This window comes from Alexandromys fortis, unplaced genomic scaffold (genome assembly GCF_014885135.2).
Source record: "Alexandromys fortis isolate MF-2015 unplaced genomic scaffold, M_Fortis_MF-2015_v1.1 scaffold_245, whole genome shotgun sequence".
NCBI lineage: Eukaryota > Metazoa > Chordata > Mammalia > Rodentia > Cricetidae > Alexandromys > Alexandromys fortis.
In genome coordinates this window covers 626,047-647,956 of record NW_026068139.1, presented here as the reverse complement: position 1 = coordinate 647,956, position 21,910 = coordinate 626,047, and the positions used below count along the sequence as shown (strand labels likewise).

General features: G+C 44.1%; 2 protein-coding genes across 2 annotated transcripts in view; one reads left to right on the top strand and one right to left on the bottom strand.

Annotated features, from left to right (window-relative positions):
• The window catches only part of Malsu1 (mitochondrial assembly of ribosomal large subunit 1), an 18,799-nt gene extending 12,054 nt beyond the window's left edge, over positions 1–6,745 (top strand). The window contains exons 3-4 of the mRNA XM_050126582.1: positions 4,915–4,996; positions 6,283–6,745. Coding sequence (XP_049982539.1) covers positions 4,915–4,996; positions 6,283–6,470 — 270 coding nt within the window. The 3' untranslated portion in view covers positions 6,471–6,745. The remainder of the gene's footprint in view (positions 1–4,914; positions 4,997–6,282) is intronic.
• A 142-nt stretch (positions 6,746–6,887) lies between these two features.
• The window catches only part of Igf2bp3 (insulin like growth factor 2 mRNA binding protein 3), a 134,076-nt gene continuing 119,053 nt past the window's right edge, over positions 6,888–21,910 (bottom strand). Inside the window, exons 11-15 of the mRNA XM_050126580.1 lie at positions 16,850–16,966; positions 13,686–13,760; positions 10,869–11,000; positions 9,388–9,501; positions 6,888–9,050 (exon numbers count right to left, since the gene is read on the bottom strand). Of these exons, the coding sequence (XP_049982537.1) occupies positions 8,952–9,050; positions 9,388–9,501; positions 10,869–11,000; positions 13,686–13,760; positions 16,850–16,966 (537 nt within the window). The 3' untranslated portion in view covers positions 6,888–8,951. The remainder of the gene's footprint in view (positions 9,051–9,387; positions 9,502–10,868; positions 11,001–13,685; positions 13,761–16,849; positions 16,967–21,910) is intronic.

The window sequence follows — 21,910 nt, the reverse complement described above, 5'->3', positions numbered from 1 at the left end:
GCCAAGAACCCTCTCACCCCTCAGAAGGGTTTTCCAGAACAGGACCCGGCTCCTGTTTGCCAGGGCCCTCGCCAACCAAAGGCCTACCTCTTTGATTTAATTGTAGTGGGGCGATCTGCTCTCGGTGTTGTGCGCTGGTCCCTGCCGCCTGCGCCCTCTGCCACCACGCCAGTCCCCTCTGGTCCCGGCCTGGCCTGCGGCCTGGCTGGCGCAGGCGCCTGCGCCACTCCGCTCCGCCGTCTCTGGCTTAGTTATTTTTAATGGGGTATTTTTCCCAATTGCTTTTTTTGAAAAGTACATTGTTGGTATATATGAAGGTAATTAAAGATATATAAATATTTATCTTTATATATACACACAATTGTTTTCTCTGAAAGTACATTGCTGGTATCTATGAAGGTACTAAAGATATACGTATCCAGATTGACCTTGTTGGGCTCAAGAGTTCTCTATTAGGGTCTTTTATGTAGAGTTGTCATTTACTAATAGCGGTTGGCCTGCCAAGGTCTCGACTGTGCAACACTGGCTGGCCTGGAACTCAGAGATCCATCCCCTTCTGCCTCCTGAGTGCTGGGATTAAAGACCCATGCCATTACACCCAGTTTTTTTCTGCAGATTGAGATAGTTTGACTTGTTTCTTTTTTTCTTTTTCCTTGGTTTTTCAAGGCGGAGTTTTTGGTGTTCTGGGACTTATTCTGTAGACCATGCTGACCCTGCCTTCCAAGTACTGAAATTAAGGCATGAGACACCATGCCCAGGCTTAGTCCTATTTTATGTCTTTTTCTTATCTAATTGCTACACTAAGACTTTTAGTACTATATCAAATAAGAGAGAGGGATGGTGAGCATCCTTGTCTTGATCCTGATTTTAGAAGAAATACTGTGTCTCCATTTAACATAATGCTGGCCACCAGTTTGTTATGTAGTAACCTTGATTATTGTGAGGTATGTTCTGTTCCTAAAGTCTCCTGTACTTTTATCATGAAGGCATGCTGAACCTTTCCAGCACCAATTGAAAGATTATGTAGTTTCTTTCCTTCAGTTTATTTATATGACATATTACATTTACTTATTTTTTGGTGGTATGTTGAACTAACCTTGCTTTTCTTGGTTGGAGCCCATTTAGTCAATAGAATTAATTGTTTTTATGCATGGCCTTGTCTGTTAATGATGGCCAGGCTTGTGTTTTTTATTGATTAACTATCTTTTTCATTTTAAATATTTTCTTTTTTTTTCCTCCTCTGTGTAGTCCGGCCTGTCCTAGAATTCGATCTATAGACCAGGCTGGACTTGAATTCAGAGATCCACCTGCCTCTGCCTTCCAAGTGGTGGGATTAAAGGCGTGCACCACCACCACCCGCATTCAAATATTTGATTGTTTTTTTTCAACATTTCAATCTTCTTGCTGAATTTTTTTCCCCACATTTAGACTTTTGCCTTCAATTTAGTAACTGTTACAATCACTTTGGAGACTGCCTTGTGAAAGTCTTGAATCGATTTCCTTAATCTGTGCATTTCTTTGTTTGAATTTTTATATGAGCATTAATTCTTAAAAAAAATAAAGCTGAATTCTTTCTCAGGCATTTGGACTCTCTAGTTTTGGAGTCTTTTGGAATCTCTATGGGAGTCAGTGGGTTGGGACAGGCATGTCAGAGTGGGTTTGTTCTGACACCCTTCTGAGCCTGTCAAATATTTTGTTTTCTGAAACTCTTCCTAGAGGAGCAGTTCTTAACCCGTTGATTATGACCCCTTTGAGGGTCAAATGTCTCTTTCACAGGGGTCTCCTAAGACCATCTGAAAACAGACATTTGTGATTCATAACAGTACCAAAATTATAGTTATGAAAAAGCAATGACAATAATTTTATGGTGGCGCCAGTACAATGTGTTAAAGGTTTGCCATATTAGGAAGGTTGAGACTGTATGCCGAACTTCAGCTCTATGGACTAGTGAAATTGAGTTGCTGAGGCGATCTTGTCTTGGGCATGTGCCAGGCCCACCAAGGGTAGGGCTGAATACCATGTAAGGAAGGCAACCAGGTGGAGTGTGAATTGCTAGGGGAAGGATATCAAACTTCAGACGTAATGAAGTCTGTCTACTACTTGGGAGTTATGGCCTCAGGCTCAAAATAACCTCAGGGAAGATAGCTACGAACTCAGGATCCTGCAGTGACCCCCTGCAGTCTTAGAAGTCAGAAGCCCTTATCCTGGCGGTGGTGGCGCACACCTTCAATCCCAGCACTTGGGAGGCAGAGGCAGGTGGATCTCTGTGAGTTTGAGGCCAGCCTGGTCTACAAGAGCTAGTTCCAGGATAGGCTCAAAAAACTACAGTGAAACCCCCCCGGAGGGGGTGGGGGGGGTGTCAGAAGCCATACCCACAATGACCTTGAATACCTCTGGAACCAAAGTCCCAGTCTGTCAGAGGACCCTGGGCACACTGAAGCTCAAGCACAGTTCCTGCACTGATCTCGAGGCTGGAATCCTGTTCTGGGTGCTTTCTGGTTCCTCAGAAACTAGAGGCACTTTGCTGCCCTCGAGAAGCCAGTGCTTTCTGGTCTTGCTGGAGCCAAAGGCCCGAATGCCCAGTGTGCACTTTTTAAGGATCTGCTATATACAATTTTTGTTCTCACAAGTGTCAATGTTTCTATTTTTCCATTCTGACCAAAATTCCACTCTGCTTTTCTGATAGTAGGTGTCTGATTGGGTGTGAAATAGCATACCATGGTTCAGATTTGCATTGATTAGTAGTTGAGTCATTACTAATTACTAGCTTTTGTTGGCTGTATACATTCTTTGGGAGAATGTCCATTCATCGATACATTGCCTGTAGCAATATAGTCACTACTAGTTTTGGTTGGCTATATAAATTCTTTGGAAAGGTATATGTTCATCTATACATTGCCTGTTTTTTTTTAAATTTAGTCTTGTTAAAAGATCTGTTTTTTGCATATAAATTCCTTGTCAAATACGTGACCTGCAGATTCTGTCATTATTTGACCTTGTAGATAGTGTCACTTGATGTGTTGTGCTGCTCGGGTGAAACCCAGGGTCTTGAGCATTGCAGGCAAACATCCTACCACTGTACTGTACCCCTAGTTCAGAAGGATTTAGTTCTCACGAAGTTATTCCCTTTTCTTTCCAGAGTTTTGGTTTCAAGTTTTATGGTTAGGTATTTTAACACATTTTGAGTGAATTTTTATAAAGTTTTCTACATAGATATCAGATTTCCTCAGCATTGTTTTTTCAAAGACTGTCCCCATTTTCCGACTGAATGGTCTCAGCCCTTGAATATCATTTGACCATGATATTATATAAGGGTTTATTTCTGTTTGGTCTGTTTCTAACTATATGCCAGCACTATACTATCCTGACCAGTTAGTTTTGTTCTGGGGATGAATTCAGGGCTTTAGTCACCTTACCACTCTTTCTGTCTCACCTCTAGCCCTAGTAGGAAGGTAGGAAGTTTTAAAATCTGAGTGTGTAAGACCATCGACTATATTAACCGTTTAGTGTTCCCAGAGATCCCATCTCCATGTGATGATGGATTCTTCTCTTTAAAATACATTCTTGGATTTTGAAGGGGATCACATTGAGTCTGGAGGTTGCTTTGAGAAGTATTGGCATATATAATGGTTTGAATGAAAAATGTCTCTTATTGACTCAGATAGTTGAGCACCTGGTCCCCAGATGGTGGTACCACTTGGGAAGGTTATGGGAAGTGCAGTTTTGCTGGACAAAGTATACTACTGCAGTGTGGAGTTCATAGCCCCATCCCACTTCCAGTTCACCCGCTTGCTTTGTGTTTGTGGTCAGAGATGTGATCTCAGTTTCCCACTCCAGCCCCCTGCCGCCATTTCTCCACAACTATTTCAGCTGAGGAATCAGAAGCCAAAATAAGCTCTTTCTCTAAGTTGCACTGGTCCTGGTGTTTTACCATAGCAACAGAATCTTACCAATCCACAACATGGGCATCTCTCCATTTATTAGCACCTTTATTTTAGCAACACTTTATAGTTTGCAGTGCACAAGCCTTTTCCTCCATTGCCAAGCTTATTCCTATTTTGTTAATTTTGAAATTATTTTACCACCAATTTGAATGCCTTTTTTTATTTAATTGTTCTGGCTAGACCGTCCAGTCTAAGCGGACATCCTTGTCATGTGTTTGGGTGGTATCCATTTTTATTTCCTTGTTCTTTACAATATATTTGCCTGTTGACCTGCAGTCAGGATTTCAGTGCAGTATTTCAGGATTTCCAAGTTCCCTCTAAGCAATGCTTAGACTAAAGGTGTGCACCACCACTGCCCTGCTTTCTCTGCTTTCTATATGGGAGCTGTGGATTCTGATTCTGAGCCAGCTGAGGCTACAAAGCAAGACCCTGTATAAAGTGGAGAGCACTGGGAAGATGGCTTGGTGAGACAGCATGCAGTCCTGTCTCAGCTCCCTTGTCCATAGAATGCCCCTGCGTCTCCTGTAACACTTCTCTATTGGTAGTATCTACAGGCAAGCACTGACAGGCCGTAGTAGTTCTTTAGGGACTACCATACACTAGATGCTTTGTAGTGTGTCCTGAGCTTGCTTGAAGTCAGCACTGAGACCTAGGAGAGTGGTGTCTGCTTCCCAGGGGAGGTGTGGGCACATGTGGTGTGAACTAGAGTGCGCAGGCACTTGGAGGATGAGTGAGGTGGCCTTCTTGGAAGAACCTGGGCAATTTGAGTCCAGAGACATATAACCAAGGAGAGGGTTTAAGGAGAAAATAATTTTCTCTGAATTATGAATCATGGGGCAATCATAATTGTCTGTGATAGCTGTGAGAAGTGAATTAGCTGGTCCCCAAATTCAGTCTAAGAAAACTCACTGGGGCCTAAGTAGACACAGAGGACTCTCCCCTAAATATATGGCCTGCTTTTGTCTTTCAGTATAAACACCTGAAATGTAGAAGTGACCCTTATGTCAAAATTGAAGGGAAGGACACTGATGACTGGCTGTGTGTGGATTTTGGTAAGTCACTGTTGTGCAGCTTACAGATAAATACCCATTATTTAAGCCTCATTTTCAACTGCAAAAGGATAGAAATAAAATTGGTATATGCATTATTTAAGATTTTTGAAATGTTTCAAGTAATAAAAATTTGATTTAATTATAGCTCAGGTGGTGTTATTCACATGTGAAAGCTTTGCCTAACTAAAGTACTCTGGATAGACTGTACATGCCTTATATGCAAGAGCTAGAGAGATGAGTAACAGGTATATTAATATGCCAGTTTCAAAACACCTCCCAGCCAGATATGTGCTACTAAAGGAAAACAATAGCTGTATGCTCATTCGGGCCAGGAGAAGGCTTCTGAGATTTTAGCCTTCTTGCAAGCTGTCATAGTTAGGGTCACTAGTGCTGTGGCAAAAGCAACTTGGGGAGAAAAGGATTTGTCTCACTCACACTTCATATAACAGTTGGTAATTGAAAAGCCATTAGGGCAAGAAGGAGCTTATGCAGAGGCCAGTAACTTTAGAGCCTGACCTGGAACTAGCTCTGTAGACCAGGCTGGCCTCTCTCACAAAGATCTACTTGCCTCTGCCTCCTAAGTGCTGGGATTAAAGGCAAGCACCAGCACACCACTGCCCAGCTAGCCTGCTTTCTTATAGAATCCAGGACCACCAGCCCAGAGATGGCACCCCCACATCAATCACTAATTAAATGCCCTATCGGCTTGCCTGCTTATAGCCCAATCTTTGAGGCTTTTTCTCAATTGTTTCTTGCAGCAGTGGCAGTAATCAGTATCATAAACTTTGTGTGGCCAGATAACATGTACATCGAGCCTCTTTTATGGAGGAAGCAGGCCCACTTGGCGGTGCTGCCTGAGCACTGCAGAACAGGATGCCAAATAGCAGTCCCCTCTCTCCAGTTAGGACAGACAAAGACGTCTGTAGACACTGAAGTGTTGGTATGAGCAGAGCTGTCCTTTCTCCTGGAGGCGAGCCCTATCTTATAGAACTTTTGTCTTTGAAACCTTCTTTGCTCACAAGATGTGCAGAAAAGTAAAACTTGGGAGACAGTTGTTGAGGGTATGACCAGAGGAAACTGACAGACCATCTTACATTCTCCGGGTAAGGTTAACAGCGGTCACTGTGCTCCATGTTGACATCATTTCCATGCTAACAAAGGCACAGCATCACTGTATAGGAAGGGGTCTACCATTTGCCCACAAGTCTGAGGTGAGGGACAGATGCATTGATAAAAACATAAACAAATGAATCTTTTTCAATGGAATTTTTATCTGTTCCTGATAGGCAGTATGGTGATCCATTTGATGCTTCCAGAAACCAGAGAAACCTATGAATTAGAGAAATTATGGACTCTACGTTCTTTTGATGACCAGTTAGCTCAGATGGAAGCTGAAACGTTACCTGAAGACTTCATTCTTGGACTAGAAGATGATGCCTCATCCCTGACTCCAGTGGAGTTCAAATGTGAATAAAAGCAATGCCTTTCATCCCTTAGACGTGAGCCATTTGCAAGTGCAGGTCCTGCCCTGTCTGCTCGGCCACTCTAAGTTCTACTTCTTGGCACTCATGCTGATGGCAGCTGTGCAGAGACTAGAGATAAATTAGCTCACCGACCAAGAACCAGGAATTCAGTCCCAGTTTTTCAGCATGCTGTCTTTACTTTTGAGATCATATCAGAATTACTAGCACTGATCCCCCAATATTAACTCAAGTTCTCTGCTCAGATTATTAAATTTGTTTAAATGTCGATCTTATATACTGTGGAATGGCGAGAGCTTGAAAAGGGTATCTGTATAACCCTTCTAGAACACTAAGTAGAATATTTAATTAGGAAAAATTATGCAAATCTTTAGTTATTCACATTAAATAAGATAATCTAAGTTCATCCTAATGTACCAGAGCTGGGGAAAAAAAAAAAACCAACTTACTGGTAGGTTATTGCCTAGTGTAAGATGCATATTGTGGGAACAAATTCAGGAACACTCAACTGAAAACAGACTACAAAAAGCTGTGGCTTATGATGAAAACTTTATTCTGCATCAAGGTACCTGGAAAACGAAGCTGCATCTGGGGCACATAATAGATGAGGAATGATCTATATATGGCAAATACAAAACTCAATTATAGATTCCTCTAGCACCAGGTACTCCAGACTACCAATGCCTAAGTGAAAGTGAAGCATGGTTTGCCGCACTGAAAGGCTAGACGTGAGACATGGCAGAAGTGAGACAGACCAGCAGATATAAATGGAGCACCTGTCAGTTAAAAAAAAACAAACACTGGAAAAACCAAATATTGAGGAAGAGTTCTGGCCTTAAACACATCTCCCCTGAAATCCAAGCAGGGGAACAGGTCACATTTTTTTAAAGCAGTTTAAATCCATTGTATGAAAGAAATATGAATTCAATTGTAAAAAGGGGGCATTTTTGGTTAAAACTACAAAATAAGCTGGTTTTATGAAAATGTTGGACATTTCAACTCATTTTCATAATGTCTAAATAATGCTGAAGTTCAGAGAAACTTGAAAGCATGTAGAAGTTAATGTAAAATATAAATGATCTTTTGAAGGGTACATAATGCCCTCAAGGCCAGTGTGGTGTGGCTGTAACCACCTTATGAGCAAAGTAACAAAAGCATTCAGAGAGCAGCATGGCCTTGAGGATCGCCCACAAGTCTCGCACAAGTGAGGGGAAGGGCAAAGGCTTGCTTCAACAGTTGGGTGTTTCGGCAGTCCTTTTCCCAAAACCGTTTGCTGCCAGGTGAGCAGGGCAAACAGACCCTGCCACATCCTGTGTAATCATTTCGGTGGACTTCCTTCCAAATAGTCTAGGCCCACAACAGCACCAGGCAAAGGAGATCGCTTTCTGTCACCTTCACCGTCAGGCCTCTGACTCCCCTGGTCTCCACAAAGTCATTCTTTAGGTGTCTGCTCACAGTATCGCTTGATCTCAAGTGTGTTCACAAGCTGATTGTGTTTAAATTCTGCACTTCTGCAGTGATACGCTTCATCGGTAGCACAGTGACAAAGCACTTAGGCATTCATGCACATAGCCAAACAAACCAAGTCTTCTGAAGCTCTTTACACTAGCCGTCCCGAAACCCGCCACCGCTCTGCTGTGAGTGCCACTGACCCTCCCAACTACAAACAAGGGATACATGGTACCGCTGCTCTCCAAGAGAGTAGGCACTGTTCCTTCTTTTTCCAACTACTGTCAAAAGGCTCAAAAAATGCAAAATTAATTTTCCACCTTTATTGTCATCAGGCAGACGTAAAATTCCTTTCTCAATTATTTGCCTATCACCTGATAACTGTTAAATTTTTATTTTTTTTAAAAAAATGGTTGGAGTTTCTTTATAAAGTATATAAAATTTTCAAAAAAGGAATAATTTTGCTTTTAACTGCATTACTGAATACCTGAGGTAGTTGAGTAAAAATGCACGTCTAATACCCCGCAAGAGCGGACGGCACTTCCCTTCAGTTATCCACGTTAGTGTTAGAGAAACAGGAAATACTTCTACTCTAGTGGCTTAACAGCATGTTCCTGTGGTAATTCTACTGCGGTCCAATTTCAACAATTGGACTTAGAAACGATCTATTCTAATTTATTTGATGAATTTAATGAATGTACCATTTATGCCAACTTATGGCATTATGGAGGATGTTAAAATTAGCACATCTGTTATACTTTGATATCACAAGGGAAGTGCGGAGTTCTTTCCCCATCCCCACCTTTTTTTCCTTTTTTTTTTTTTTTAAAGCTGGGTGTCATATTTCAGAGAGCATAGAATTTATATTCTCACAGAGACAGGAGTTCAAGTTGCCTGGTCCTCAGAAACAACGGGCTAGGGAAATACTCGTGCATGTGATTCTGGATGGGTCAGACCCGTCTGTTGGTTAAGCAAATCTGTCTTTGGTTTGACATCTGCCTCTGTGGTGGCTGTCTCCTGAGCCCTTACTTCCGCCTTGACTGAGGGGGTCCGCTCTGTAGGGCCTTTTGCTGCTGCTGCTGCTTCACCTGGTTCAGAATTTCCTGAATTTTCCTCTGGGCAACCTACAAAGAGACAGACGTCATAGAATCTGCGGAGTCCAGAGTTACTCTAGTTCAAAGCATCAAGTTGAAATACTTACCAGTGTGCTAGCTGAAAGGACAACTAGATCAGCCAAGCACAGCCAGGCACTAGGGTGCATGGGGGCAGAAACTGAGGTGTGGGGACTTCTGAAGCTACACGGGGAACAGCAGGAATAGCATACTTTGGCACCCCCACCCAACATCTTGAACCCTAAGCACCCAAGAGGTCCATATACAATACATACATGTGTGTGTATATATATATGGAATGGGAGCCCCTATGACAGCTTAAGAACCTGCCATTTTAGAAGCAACTTGCCTGGCAAGCATAGAAGTGGCCAGTTATTTTGACAACAACTTGATTATTCTCGTCAGGTGTCTGGTCACGGGGGACAACAACTTCAGCACTTGATAAATTCTGGAGTTCATTCACCTAAAACAGATAAAAGTCACATTACTAAGCATTCAAGCCTATATCCAAGCAATTAATTTTTGCCAACTACAGAGTTCATTTCATCCCTAATAGTTCTCTGAGCTGCAGCTCCCACGTTAACCCCAGTTCTGCTCTGCTTTGTTCTGTTACTTCAAAGGTAGAAATCTGGAAATAACTTCATTGAGGATGACTGCAAACTACTTTTTGCAGTGTGAGATCTGTAAAATTTCAGCTGTCTCCTTTGGTTTATAGAAGAAAAAGTTTAGGTTATATGTGTCAGATAATGCTGGATGCCCCTTACAAGTTCTTGGTCTGAAATATGCAGAAGTCTCATTAGCAGGCTACAGTTACAAGGGAGCTTCTCCAAACCCTGGCCAACATGGCCCTACTTTGTATAAAGTAGCCTAAAGCTCCATTGTGGGTCTCTGTCTCTATCTCCATCCATTGCCAGATGAAGGTTCTTGAACATGAGCAAGGAAGTCAGGACCGCGAGGGGTGCACCCACCCACTGAGACAATGGGGCTGATCTATTGGGAGCTCACCAAGGCCAGCTGGACTGGGACTGAAAAAGCATGGGATAAAACCGGACTCTCTGAACATGGCGGACAATGANGGGGGAACATGAGCAAGGAAGTCAGGACCGCGAGGCGTGCACCCACCCACTGAGACAGTGGGGCTGATCTATTGGGAGCTCACCAAGGCCAGCTGGACTGGGACTGAAAAAGCATGGGATCAAAGCGGACTGTCTGAACATGGCAGACAATGAGGGCTGATGAGAAGCCAAGGACAATGGCACTGGGTTTTGATCCTACTGCATGTACTGGCTTTGTGGGAGCCTAACCACCTTCCTAGACCTGGATGGAGGAGAGAGGACCTTGGACTTCCCACAGGGCAGGGAACCCTGACAGCTCTTTGGACTAGAGAGGGAGGGGGAGAAGAGTGGGAGAGAGGGGAGGGGAGGGAAATGGGAGGCTGGAAGGAGGTGGAAATTTTATTCAATAAAAAAAATTAAAAAATGATATGGCATTAAAATATATATCAAATCCAAGAAGTTTCTAAGAATATAAGTTTATGGAAAAGGTGACAAAATTATACAAAATAATTATACAAAATAACTTTTAACCTTCATCTGGCAATGGATGGAGATAGACACAGAGACTCACACTGGACCACCGGCAGGGAACCCTGACTGCTCTTTGGACTGGAGAGGGAGGGGGAGAGGAGTGGGGGGAGAGGGAGGGAAATGGGAGGCTGGAAGGAGGTGGAAATTTTTTTCAATTAAAAAAAAAAAAGTAGCCTAAGCTCCAGGGAGGAGCTAGGTCCCTGCAGCTCCTCCAGCACGGTGCAGCTCCTGTGGAGGTACTTGCCGTTTTGCCTCCTTTCCCAATAACTCTGCCAGCAGCAAAGGATGGCACTCTGATGTGAGCTTCAAGTTTCACCTCTTCTTTAGGACTAACAAAGTTTTCTTCTTTAATTTTTCCGTAAATTCTTCCCTGAGCCTACAGATGACAATACAGTCTATCAGTGTCATTCATACTTGAAAGAAAAGGCCAGTTAACTTTGAAGACAGCCTAAATGAGCCTGGAATATACACCATTGCAGCGGTACATCTGGGATGAAGACTGACAACAGTGTAAGAGACAGCAGCGAGGAGCCCCAGAGAGGGTTGACAGTATCTGTGCTTCACAGGCACAGCAAATGAGTTACTGACAGGAGGAGGATGCACAGGGAGCAAAGTACAATGATGCCTTTGTACCAGTGTCATTGAGAGACCCACTCTGCACACCAACACAAAGAATAAACCAAATTCTGCTGACAATAAAGGCAATTAGTAGTAGGACTAATTAAAAATGGCTATGGGAAATGGCCATTCCCACTCCTAAAGCCTCTCCTCTGGCAGTAAGAAACAGATTCCATTTTTCTTGAGCAAAAGAAACTAGGAAAGAACTACACAGCCAGGGATGCCAGGCCCAAAAGGAGCCAAGCCCTGTCTAAACAGGACAGACACCAGCCAAAACAGCTCTCTTATTCAGGTAACTTCAGCTTTATGGAGGCTAAAAGCCTGGGCACGACAGGTTTGGTATGTGGTCCCTGCACTTGAGAGGCTGAAGAGGAGATTGTTGCAATCTGAGGCCAGCCTGGGCTACAGAGTGAGAGCCTATCTTCCTCTTCCCCCTAAAAAGGCTGCAGAAATCAAGTTAATGGACATTTCTGGTACTTCACTAACATGCCCTGTGTACTGTGTACAACTAGATGCTGTATGTAAGGAACCTCTTGTGTAACCACTAATTTGTTTTCATACATTTCAAAGGAGAAAGAAGTCTAAGTTGGGAAATTAGGCCAAGTTCATAAGACCATTAACAGCCCAAATAGCCTTGTGTTCATGGATACAGAGATGCTAAGCTTGTTTGAGGGGATTAGAGAAAAGACAATTTTTTTTTTTTTTAATTTTTGGGGCTGGAGAGATAGCTCAGCAGTTGAGGGAACTGGGTGCTCTTCCAGAGGATTCAGGTTCAATTCCCAGCACCCACATGATAACTAACAACCTCTGTAACTACAGTTTCAGGGATCTGATGCCCTTTCCTGGTCTCTATGGACATGCACCTGATATACAGACATACTTGCAGGCAAAACACCTGCATACATAAAATGAATTTATTTTCTGTGTATGAGTGGCTTGTCTGCATATGTGGTGAGTATCAAGTCTATGGCTTCTCACATGCGCTGTCACACTCAGGGCCCAGTTTATAACATAATGGCATGAACTGATGGACCATGAGGCTGCTAGGAGGGGAAGACTTCACCTTGATGCCTAGGCAGTGGCTATTCAACATATCAAAGCATTTGTGTGTGCTATTCTTTCTGCAAAAGATGTGAAAGCAGCTCTGGATTTTCAATGACTCAATTCTTTAATTGATGGCTAAAACAAAACAAGAAAGAGGGTCTGGGGCATAGGTCAAGGCAGAGTAGAGCACTTACATAGCAAAACTCTGGGTTAGTACTAATGAAGTGAACTTTGGCAGTGTAATGGTATGTGCACAGACAGCAGAGACTGAGGCTGACAGTGAATGCTGTCAGTAGACACAGGACCGAGATACAGGGGTTGGGCTGCTGAGGTGGCTCAGCAGGTGAAGTACTTGCCACTGAGCCCAACAGCCTAGTTCAATCTCCAGGACCCACACAAGTTGTCCTCTGCCCTTTACATGCATGCCATGATGTGTATATTCCTCCCACAAACAACAAACATCTTTAAAAAAAAAGATGTAGGTGTTGAATTTATGAACAGAATTCAGCAGTTGCCTAAGACAAGATGTCCCACGCTAACCAATCACCGGAATGAAGGCACCTGTGGCTGTAGTGGCTTCACTGACTGGCTCAGAGTTGGCCATCACCAGGCGCAGCATGTGAGAGTGTGCTAGTATTTCAGACACTATTCTAAGCACTGTATATGTTGCTTGTACCTTATAGCTAGGATAGACGTATTTCTGTCCATTCTATAGAGGAACTGGGGAGGCTGGGGAGAACCGTAACTTGTACTTTTTTTTTTTTTTTTTTTTTTTTTTGGGTTTTTCGAGACAGGGTTTCTCTGTGGCTTTGGAGCCTGTCCTGGAACTAGCTCTGTAGACCAGGATGGTCTCAAACTCACAGAGATCCGCCTGCCTCTGCCTCCCGAGTGCTGGGATTAGGGATTAAAGGCGTGCGCCACCACCGCCCAGTGGTAACTTGTTTAAGGTCACACATGGCTAAACTAGGATTTGAAATGAGGGTCTAGCTGTCACGCTGTCTCCACCACCTCAGAAACACATGGAGATTTTTCGGCTCCAAAGACCCCAGGTACCAATAAACATGCAGCAGTTCAAGCCAGGTCACAGCCTTTCTAACTAAAATCCTAGAACAGTGAAGGGTAAGAGAAAGGGGGCCACTGTAAAGGTTAGAACATCTCCAAGACAGAAGGAGACACTGAGGACAGGTTTACAAGAGTCATTAACAGGCAGGTGTGTGTGTCAGTGTTAAGATTTCCTCATGTCAATGGTGACAGGAAACCAACACCACACAGAACTAAAGGCTCTTGGCTTATGTTTATGACCTAATTGTGGCATGGCTCCACTCTGCTCTTTAGAATTTCCACTGAAGCAGCAGCCATCTTGCTCCCTCTGGTTACCTGTACCCTCCACTGCACATACCTTGAACTGAGCTTCTGGTGGTCCAGTGATAATCACCATCCTCACTTTAGCATCCGGTGCTTCGGCTGGAGCGATCTGTAACAGACCCATCACCAGCCAGTTATGATACTTTCTGGTGTCACTGACAAACCTTAGGCCAACCAGCTTGACATCTGCATATGACTGACTGAGCTGTGGAATTAAATGCCTTCTGGAAAGGAATTATGGAGAGGCTGTGATTAATATGGGCCAGTCAGATAGAGCACACTATTTACTGAGTATTCACAAGGTGCCTGACTCTAATGTAAACTGCATGGACCATCACTGAGCCAACCCACACCACATCTAGCTGAAGAATGATCACTTTTCAGAGGGAGGGAGCACTGAAGGCTGAGGACATGAAGGAACCTGACCCATAACTGTAGAGTTAACAGCCTTGAGAGAGCTGGCTGTGTCCACTGCTTGGCTTCCGGTAGCAACTACATGTACCTGAAGTGTGGTAAAATGTGAAGAGCTCTGGACTCCTAAGTTGTGAGGCCACTACAACCATGGCATCTCCTTGGCTTTCAGAGGAAAAGGTAATGCTGTTTAGGTAGCTGTGCCTCTCAAACTTAAATGAGGGGAGGGGGGAAACTATAGATTTCTTAAGGTATACTGTTTGAATATTAACTGAGCAGGATCCTGGTAAACTCAGACTTCTGTTTTCATGGAGCGGAGCGTACGAAATCACAAAAGCTCAGGCTGGGGAAACAGTGAAAATGTTAGGGGGAGGAGCCAGCATACCTAGAGAGCCCAAGGAAGGATTTAGTGTCCCAGCAAGGAGTTTAAAGAAATCTGGGCTGAGGAGATACTTGTGTTGTATAGTGGTAAGGACTGTGGTGTGGCTCCCCACCTCTAATTCCAGGACGGAGTCAATGACGGGTTCCCCAGGTCAAACCAGGGAGCAAATAGCCTTACTGATTAAATTCCGGATTCAACTGAGAGACCCTGACAATTGCTACACATTTGGTGTGGATCTTGGTCTATTGATGTATATTTCTGCTCTTGATTAAGATATTGTGATTGTGCAGTTCATTTAAAAATGTCATGTATAATTAAGAAATATAGGTTAATAGTCATTCATAATAGTCAAGCTTGTAGTCATGTTAGGTTTTCTAGATATATAGAGACATTTCAGTTAGATGGGTGTTCTTCAAATCTTTCAGAGACCTTCAGAATATGGCATTTAAAATGTTTTAAGAACTTAAGACTTTTCATGACACATTTGCTCCTGGCAGCACCAATCTACTTCAAGAGGAGAATGGGCATCGAAGAGGTTCCTCATTGAGTTTGTTAGCCATTTGAGCAAGAAACTGCTCTTGCTTGGACTGCTTGATGGTATGCTGTGTGAACTGGACATGCAGGACCCACAGAGAAATGACTGATGAACTTGCCTAAAGGTGAGATGATCCTTCAGGGTTCCTACTTCATGAAAGATTCTGCCAGACATTATGCAGGATATAGAAGAAAGTGACTAACAAACTGCCAATATAGGCAGAACTGTCTTTGAAATTTCCTGCTTCATGGAAAAGTCTGCCAGATATTGAGTGCCTGTAGGCTGAAGATGGATGCTCCAAAGGTGCAGAAGAACACTGGGTGACGGTCCAGGCAGCGAGCTGTCTCTGTCAATTCTAGAGTCTTGGAAGTTGCTTACAATGCACTTCCTGTTTACTTAGGTAATATTATATCCTTTTGGAGTTTTTGATGGAGTTGAAAATATATAGTTATAGTTTTCCTTAGTTATAATAAAATATAAAGTAGATACAAATATTCTAACTAATTCTTGCTTGATACCTGTTATATGTAAATTTACTATGTTAAAGACAAAATCTTCCTTTTTATTTACACAGAAAAGAGGAGGTGATGTGGGATTCCCCTCTGTATGCTGTGAATACTATCAGTTAATAAAGAAACTGCTTTGAGCCTATAGCAGAAGGAGGAGACAGAGAGAAGCCATGGAGCCACCACCAGAGACAGACATGCCAAAACTTTGTCTGAAAGCCACTGCTATGTGGTGATACACAGATTAGTAAAAATGGGTTAAATTAATATGTAAGAGCTAGCCAATAAGAAGCTAAAGCTAATAGGCCAAGAAGTGATTTAATTATTACACTTTCTTTGTGATTATTTTGGGAGTCTGGGCAGCTGGGAAATGAACAAGCAGCCTTCCTACAACATGGCGACCTTCATCTTAAAGCAACAACCCAAGGTTGGGGACACGGCTCAGTTGAAAGAATGTTTGGGTCCCCAGCACCCATAAAAACAATCCCAAGCTGGAAAGGCAAGGACAGGAGGATTCCTGAAAACTCACTGGCCAGGCAGCCCATTGAGTTAGTAAGCTGGTCAGTGGCACCCTACCTAGAAAATAAGGTAGGTGTGACTGAGGAGACAGGAGACATTAACCTGTGGCCTGCACGTATATACATATATACATGTGTTCATGCACAGATGTGTATGTCTAATTCTGAACTGCTTCAGCACCGGGAAATGCAGAGCACACAATGATTTCTCAGGAGGGACACGAGTGGTCCCACATCTACACAGTAAATGCTTCGCTGACAACACAAAACTCCATTTCCTTGCTGCCCCTTCAGCTTTGCCTGGCCAAGTGCTGAGAATGTAATATAGACAAAAATATCCCATAGCAACCAACAGGCAACTCCCTTATAGACAGACTTCACTATGTCCTCCTGTCCTCAAAGGCCGGGTAACAGATATGGCTTTTAAGAGCACTATTGTGGAGATGAGCCAGAGGAAGCTGTAAGTCAAGATCTCAGAGGCATGGAGATATTGTGCAATTGTGCTTCTCCACAGACTGATTTTTCTAGAGAGAGACTATCTAACCACAGTTAAACCATGGTAGGGTTCCTGTCCTATGGTTATCTAACCTGAATTCAGCCCGCCACTTTCACTTTCTTTTTTTTTTTAATTTATTTATTTATTATACAATATTCTGTCTGCTTGTATGCCTGCAGGCCAGAAGAGGGCACCAGACCTCACTACAGATGGTTGTGAGCCACCATGTGGTTGCTGGGAATTGAACTCAGGACCCTTGGAAGAACAGGCAGTGCTCTTAACCACTGAGCCATCTCTCCAGCCCTTTCACTTTCTTAGATAACAGAAGAGCCATGGTTTCAGAACAGTACCTTAATTGAAGCTCCCGCAAAACGAGAAAGCTGTTTGATGTGCTGGCCCTGCTTGCCAATGATGGCGCCAACTGACAGAGCAGGAATAAACAGGTGCACAGTCTCCGTTTCCGACTGCTGTAAGAGAAGAAAGTCAGGGCATGAATGCTTATTTGCTATAAAATAAATCACTGGCACCCTCACCTCTGGGATGAGCACCTTCTTATCCCAGCAGGAATACTAGGAAGGTCATTGGGAATCCACAATGAGTCAAGCAGGGTTCACCTACCAAGTCACACTGGTCTAAAAATCTCACTTTTGTCTAAACGGGTTTCCTAAATTTCAAAACCTCACCAGGTTATAGATGCTTTGCCTTCTTTCTATTGTGTATTTAGATCATAGAGCCTAGATCCAAGGCTGCTGCAGACTACACATCACAAACTAGACAGCAGCAAAGGATACAAACTCCAGACTTTAGGCAGACTGCTAGCCTCCATGCCTACCTGCCTTTCCAGAGCTAAGGACCAAATCCAAGGCCTGTGCTTGCTGGGCAAGTATTCTACTGAGCTAAATCCCCAGCCCCAGGTTTTCATTTCTTAAACACAGAGAGTGAAGAACTCTAAGGGAAAAACTTCTCCATATGTACAAACCATACCAAATACCATTATCTTTCTACACTGTAGCTGCTTCCTCTGCGCTCTCCCTTGGCATCTTACATACAATCAGAAACCATTCTGAAAGCACAAATGGACTTATCTGCACCCTTCACTCTCCCGGCCTCACACTGGTCACTGTGCCCTCTTCAGGCTCCTCCCTCAGTCATTACAGCAGGGCTGAAGGACATGGTCACTCAGACAGCTCAGTGACTGAGTTCCTCCTCACAGGGCTGCTGTTCCAAGGGGCAGTACCAGTGTGGACTGGGAGTTCTAATGGAGCTGCATCCTGCTCAAGCACCTCATTCTCTGCTTACCTTTTAACAACAGGAAGTGTGTTCAGGAAGATTTTAACATTAGCCAATGTGTTGGTTTGAATGAAAATGGCCCCCCAAAGGCTCGCAGGGAGCAGCACTATTAGAAGGTGTGGCCTTGTGGGACAAAGTGTGTCGTTATGGGTAGGTTCTGAGGTTTCAGAAGCCCAAGCCAAGCACTTTCTCTTCCTGCTGCCTGCCAATCCAGACTTAGAACTCTCAGCTACCTCTCCAGCACCATGTCCGCCTGCTCGCCACCATGCTTCCCGACATGATGATAATGACCTAAACCTCTGAACCTGTAAACCAGTCCCAATTAAATGTTTTCTTCTGTAAGAGTTGCTGTGGTCATGGTGTCTCTTCACAGCAACTAAAACCCTAAGAGAGCCATCAAAAGTGTCTTGGGGAAGGGGCCACAGGTGCTATGTTGGGCCATGAAAATGTCAGAAAGAGTCCAAGAAGCTGCCACGAGGAGGAAGATCAGGCTTGAGGAAGCTGCTGCTTGGGGCTGAGATTATGTGAAACATTCCTATTCCTATGTAAACATCTCAATTCCCTGCCTAACACCTCTGCCACCTGTAATTAGGATAAAATACTGTTCTGGTGCTTGTTGCACTTAGGAAATTTGTTTTTTTAAAAAAAAAAACATATAGTGGGGGCTAAAGCCACAGCTCAACCGTTAAGCGCACTGGCTGCTCTTCCAGAGGACCCAGGTTCAAGTCCCAGCACCCACATGGCTAACAATCATCTGTAACTCCAGTTCCAAGAGATCCACCCTCTTTGTTGACCTCTGTGAGCACCATACACACACAACAACAACAAATTCCGAAGGAAAACATACGTCACTAAAGTGGAGTATGCATTTGAGTTTTCAAGAAAATGCTATAGGGTCACATCTCTAGGGGTGGAAGAAGGTATCTGCAGAAGAGATTTAAACCTAGATGACTTGGTAAGAAGATCTCACAGAACTGTCTCTTGAAGTCCCCAGCCCAGCTCTGGAAAAGGAACTGTTAGGAAACAGCTGAAATGACCATGACCCCACAGTACAACAGCGGCAAGTGTGACCCGTGAGGGGTCTGCGATGGTCTTGACGTCCTGTGAGGAGTTGAAAGCAGCAGCCTGGGGACCGCCCAATGGTCGGCATGCACTGCTGGCGACAGCAACTCAAGTGGCTCGTTGGCCATCTGAAGCTGGGTTAGGGTGTTTCTCAACACCACCCAGCTCCCTGGCTCCAGTTCCATTCCCACCAGCCATCTTGCTGGCCATAAATTATTTCACAAGGGAATTTTCCTCTGAAGACACAGGCAGCTCATGGAAACATCTGTCCACTTGACTGTCTGGTACAGCGTGTTCTCGTATGGAATTCAGCATGAGAAGCCATGTTCTCAGGACCTGTCCCAGATAAGCACAGTTTCATTTTGAATAGCAGACCTAAGCAGATAGGAGAAAAAAGCCTCTTCTACCTACAGCTTTAATTAGTCTCTGAGATTTCAAGAGACCCCGCTCAGCACAACACTTCCTTCTGACAAAATCCTTGGGTTTCAGTTCACGGTCCTAAACACATAGGAGACCCTTTCCTGAACACACTCTTTGAGGGTGAAAGCTAGTAACAGGACGCAAGCTGCTTCCCAGTGGACTGCTGCCAGATGCCTATGGCAAAGCTTCCTTCGGACTCTTGGCAAGCACTGTGCTGTGTCTTGAAATAACAAGAACAAAGCTGCGAGGCCGAAAGCTTGCGTAACTGGCCAAGTCTGCCAGCGAATAATTCCTAATCACCCGCTATCGAGAAGATACAAGCAACAGCAAACAGTGAGGTTAAGTGTATTTACTTTGCAGGGAACAGAATCTCAGCATCACAAAGGCGTGGAGACGTGCCCGGCAGCCTAGAGAGCAGCCTCCAGGAACCTGGCAGTATGCCAGTGTTTGCCTTTGGCGTGAAGGATAGGTGCTTGAGGGAGGGAGGGAGGGAGGGAGGGAGGGAGGGAGGGAGGGAGGGAGGGAGGGGTTGTTTTTAAGTAGATTTGGGTCTGGAGCTGGAACCAAGTTTACTCAACTCTATGACCTGAACAAAATACTGAAGATATATATATATATGAATTAAACCAAGGCTCCACATGGTGCAGACTTTATTTTCCTAGGAATGTTTGCTGCACCCATGTGGAACTATCTGACCAAGACCAGGCCAGCAACTCAGTCGTATGGAAGGTGCCTCTGCCCCCATCATACCAGGATGCTAACCACTTCATGGTCATCTTGGCAGCTTTAGAGAAGAGTGTAAAGAAGCTATCAGAAGTGTAAAGACAAGAGCCCACAGGTTTATTCCTGCCAACCCAACCGCAAGCAGCCAGCACAGCCAGCTAAGACAGCTCCAGCTCATGCCTGGCTCACTGGCTGCCAACTCTCCCTTCCCTACTGTTTGGGTATTTCTGAAAGGAGCATTTCCTGTCATTTATAAATGAAGGGCTTGCAAATTAAGTACTGACTGAACCAGCTGCCAGGCAGGAACTAGAGACTTTCTGAAATCTGTTGAAAGGCCATTTGGAGAAATCAACTCACAGGTTCTAGGAGAAAGGCTACTTCGCAAGGGTGAGTGGGGGGTGACTGGGCAGAGTTCTGGAATGGAAAGAGGCAAGAAGGTTATCAACAGACAGCATTCTCCTCGTGTTACAAAGCAGGAATGAGTAAATTTGCATAACGAAGACAATTCTAAAAGTCCATAAAATGTCTTGGTGGTGGTGGCGGCAGCCCAAAACCTTCTCAGGGCTGGGGAGATGTGTGAAGTTAAGTTAAAGTTAAGCCAGTAAAGTTACAAACTTGAGTTTGGATCCCTTGCGCTTAAGGAAACACCCAGCACAATGGCATGCTTCTACACAAATGGATCCCTGGAGCTCACTGGCCACCAGCCCAGCCAAGTCAATGAGCACCAGACTCAGTGAGAGAAGTTTACTCAAAGAATAGTTGAAGGGCTAGAGAGATGGCTCAAAGTGCTAGCCATTCAAGAATGATCTCTGAAACAGGCAGCTGTCTCAGAAGAGGTGGAAGCCTAAGACTGACCCCAGATGCTGTGGTGCACACATGCTATGCACATGTGCGTGCCTGTATGCATACACACACACCATACAGACTCACACAACATACAAAAAGACATAAAAACAAACACTCACTATACACATACTCAGAGACACACACAGATATAAACACAAACACACTGCACACAGACTCGCAACAGAGGAAGAAGATGCATGATTATCGACCTCTGGCCTCCACATGCACACTGATGCATGTGCACAACTAAAACACACATGTACACACACATACACAAACACACTGAAACTTCTCCTCTTAGTGAGCAATATGCACTTCAAGTGAAAGCATAGATTCATTCTTACCCCACAGGATATCAAAGATTAAGATGACTTTAATAAGTAATTGGAATTTTCTGAGATAGTTGCTATTAGCAAGATTTTTCCTTTTGGGACTGGGCTTCAAACCCAGAGCTCTGCACAGTAAAGAGCTGTCCCACTGAGTGACCTCCCCAGCCAGGGACAGAAAGCTTCTCATCACAAGTGTGGTCACCTGAATGTGGCAGAATGTAACCATTCCCAGAGCACACACCTGAGGACCCTCAGCTCACACCCAGTTTTTAAAAATAACACCACAGGCCCACAACAGCACACTCTTCAGCAAGGTAAAACCAAAGGAACGGGCTGGAGAAATGGCTCAGTGGTTAAGAGCACTGGTTGCTCATCCAGAGGACCTGAGTTCAATTCCCAGCACCCACATAGTGGCTCACCACTTTACAACCTCTATAATAGGACCTGATGCCTCCTCTTCTGGCAGGCACAGGGAGAGAGCACACATACATAAAATATAAATAAATTTTGAAATAAAAAAAAAGGATCAGACAAGAGAAGGGAAGTGTGGCTCAGTGGGTAGAATACCTGCTTAGCATGTGCACAGGCCTGAGTCCAGATGACTAGACACGGTGCTGCACACCTTGGACCCATGCTTCAGAGGAAGACACTGGGGACCAGGAGTTCACGGTCATCCTCAAAAGGGAAAGAAACTGGTAAGGCTTTGGTAAATTGCCCTATTGCTCTTTCTTTAAAAATGGT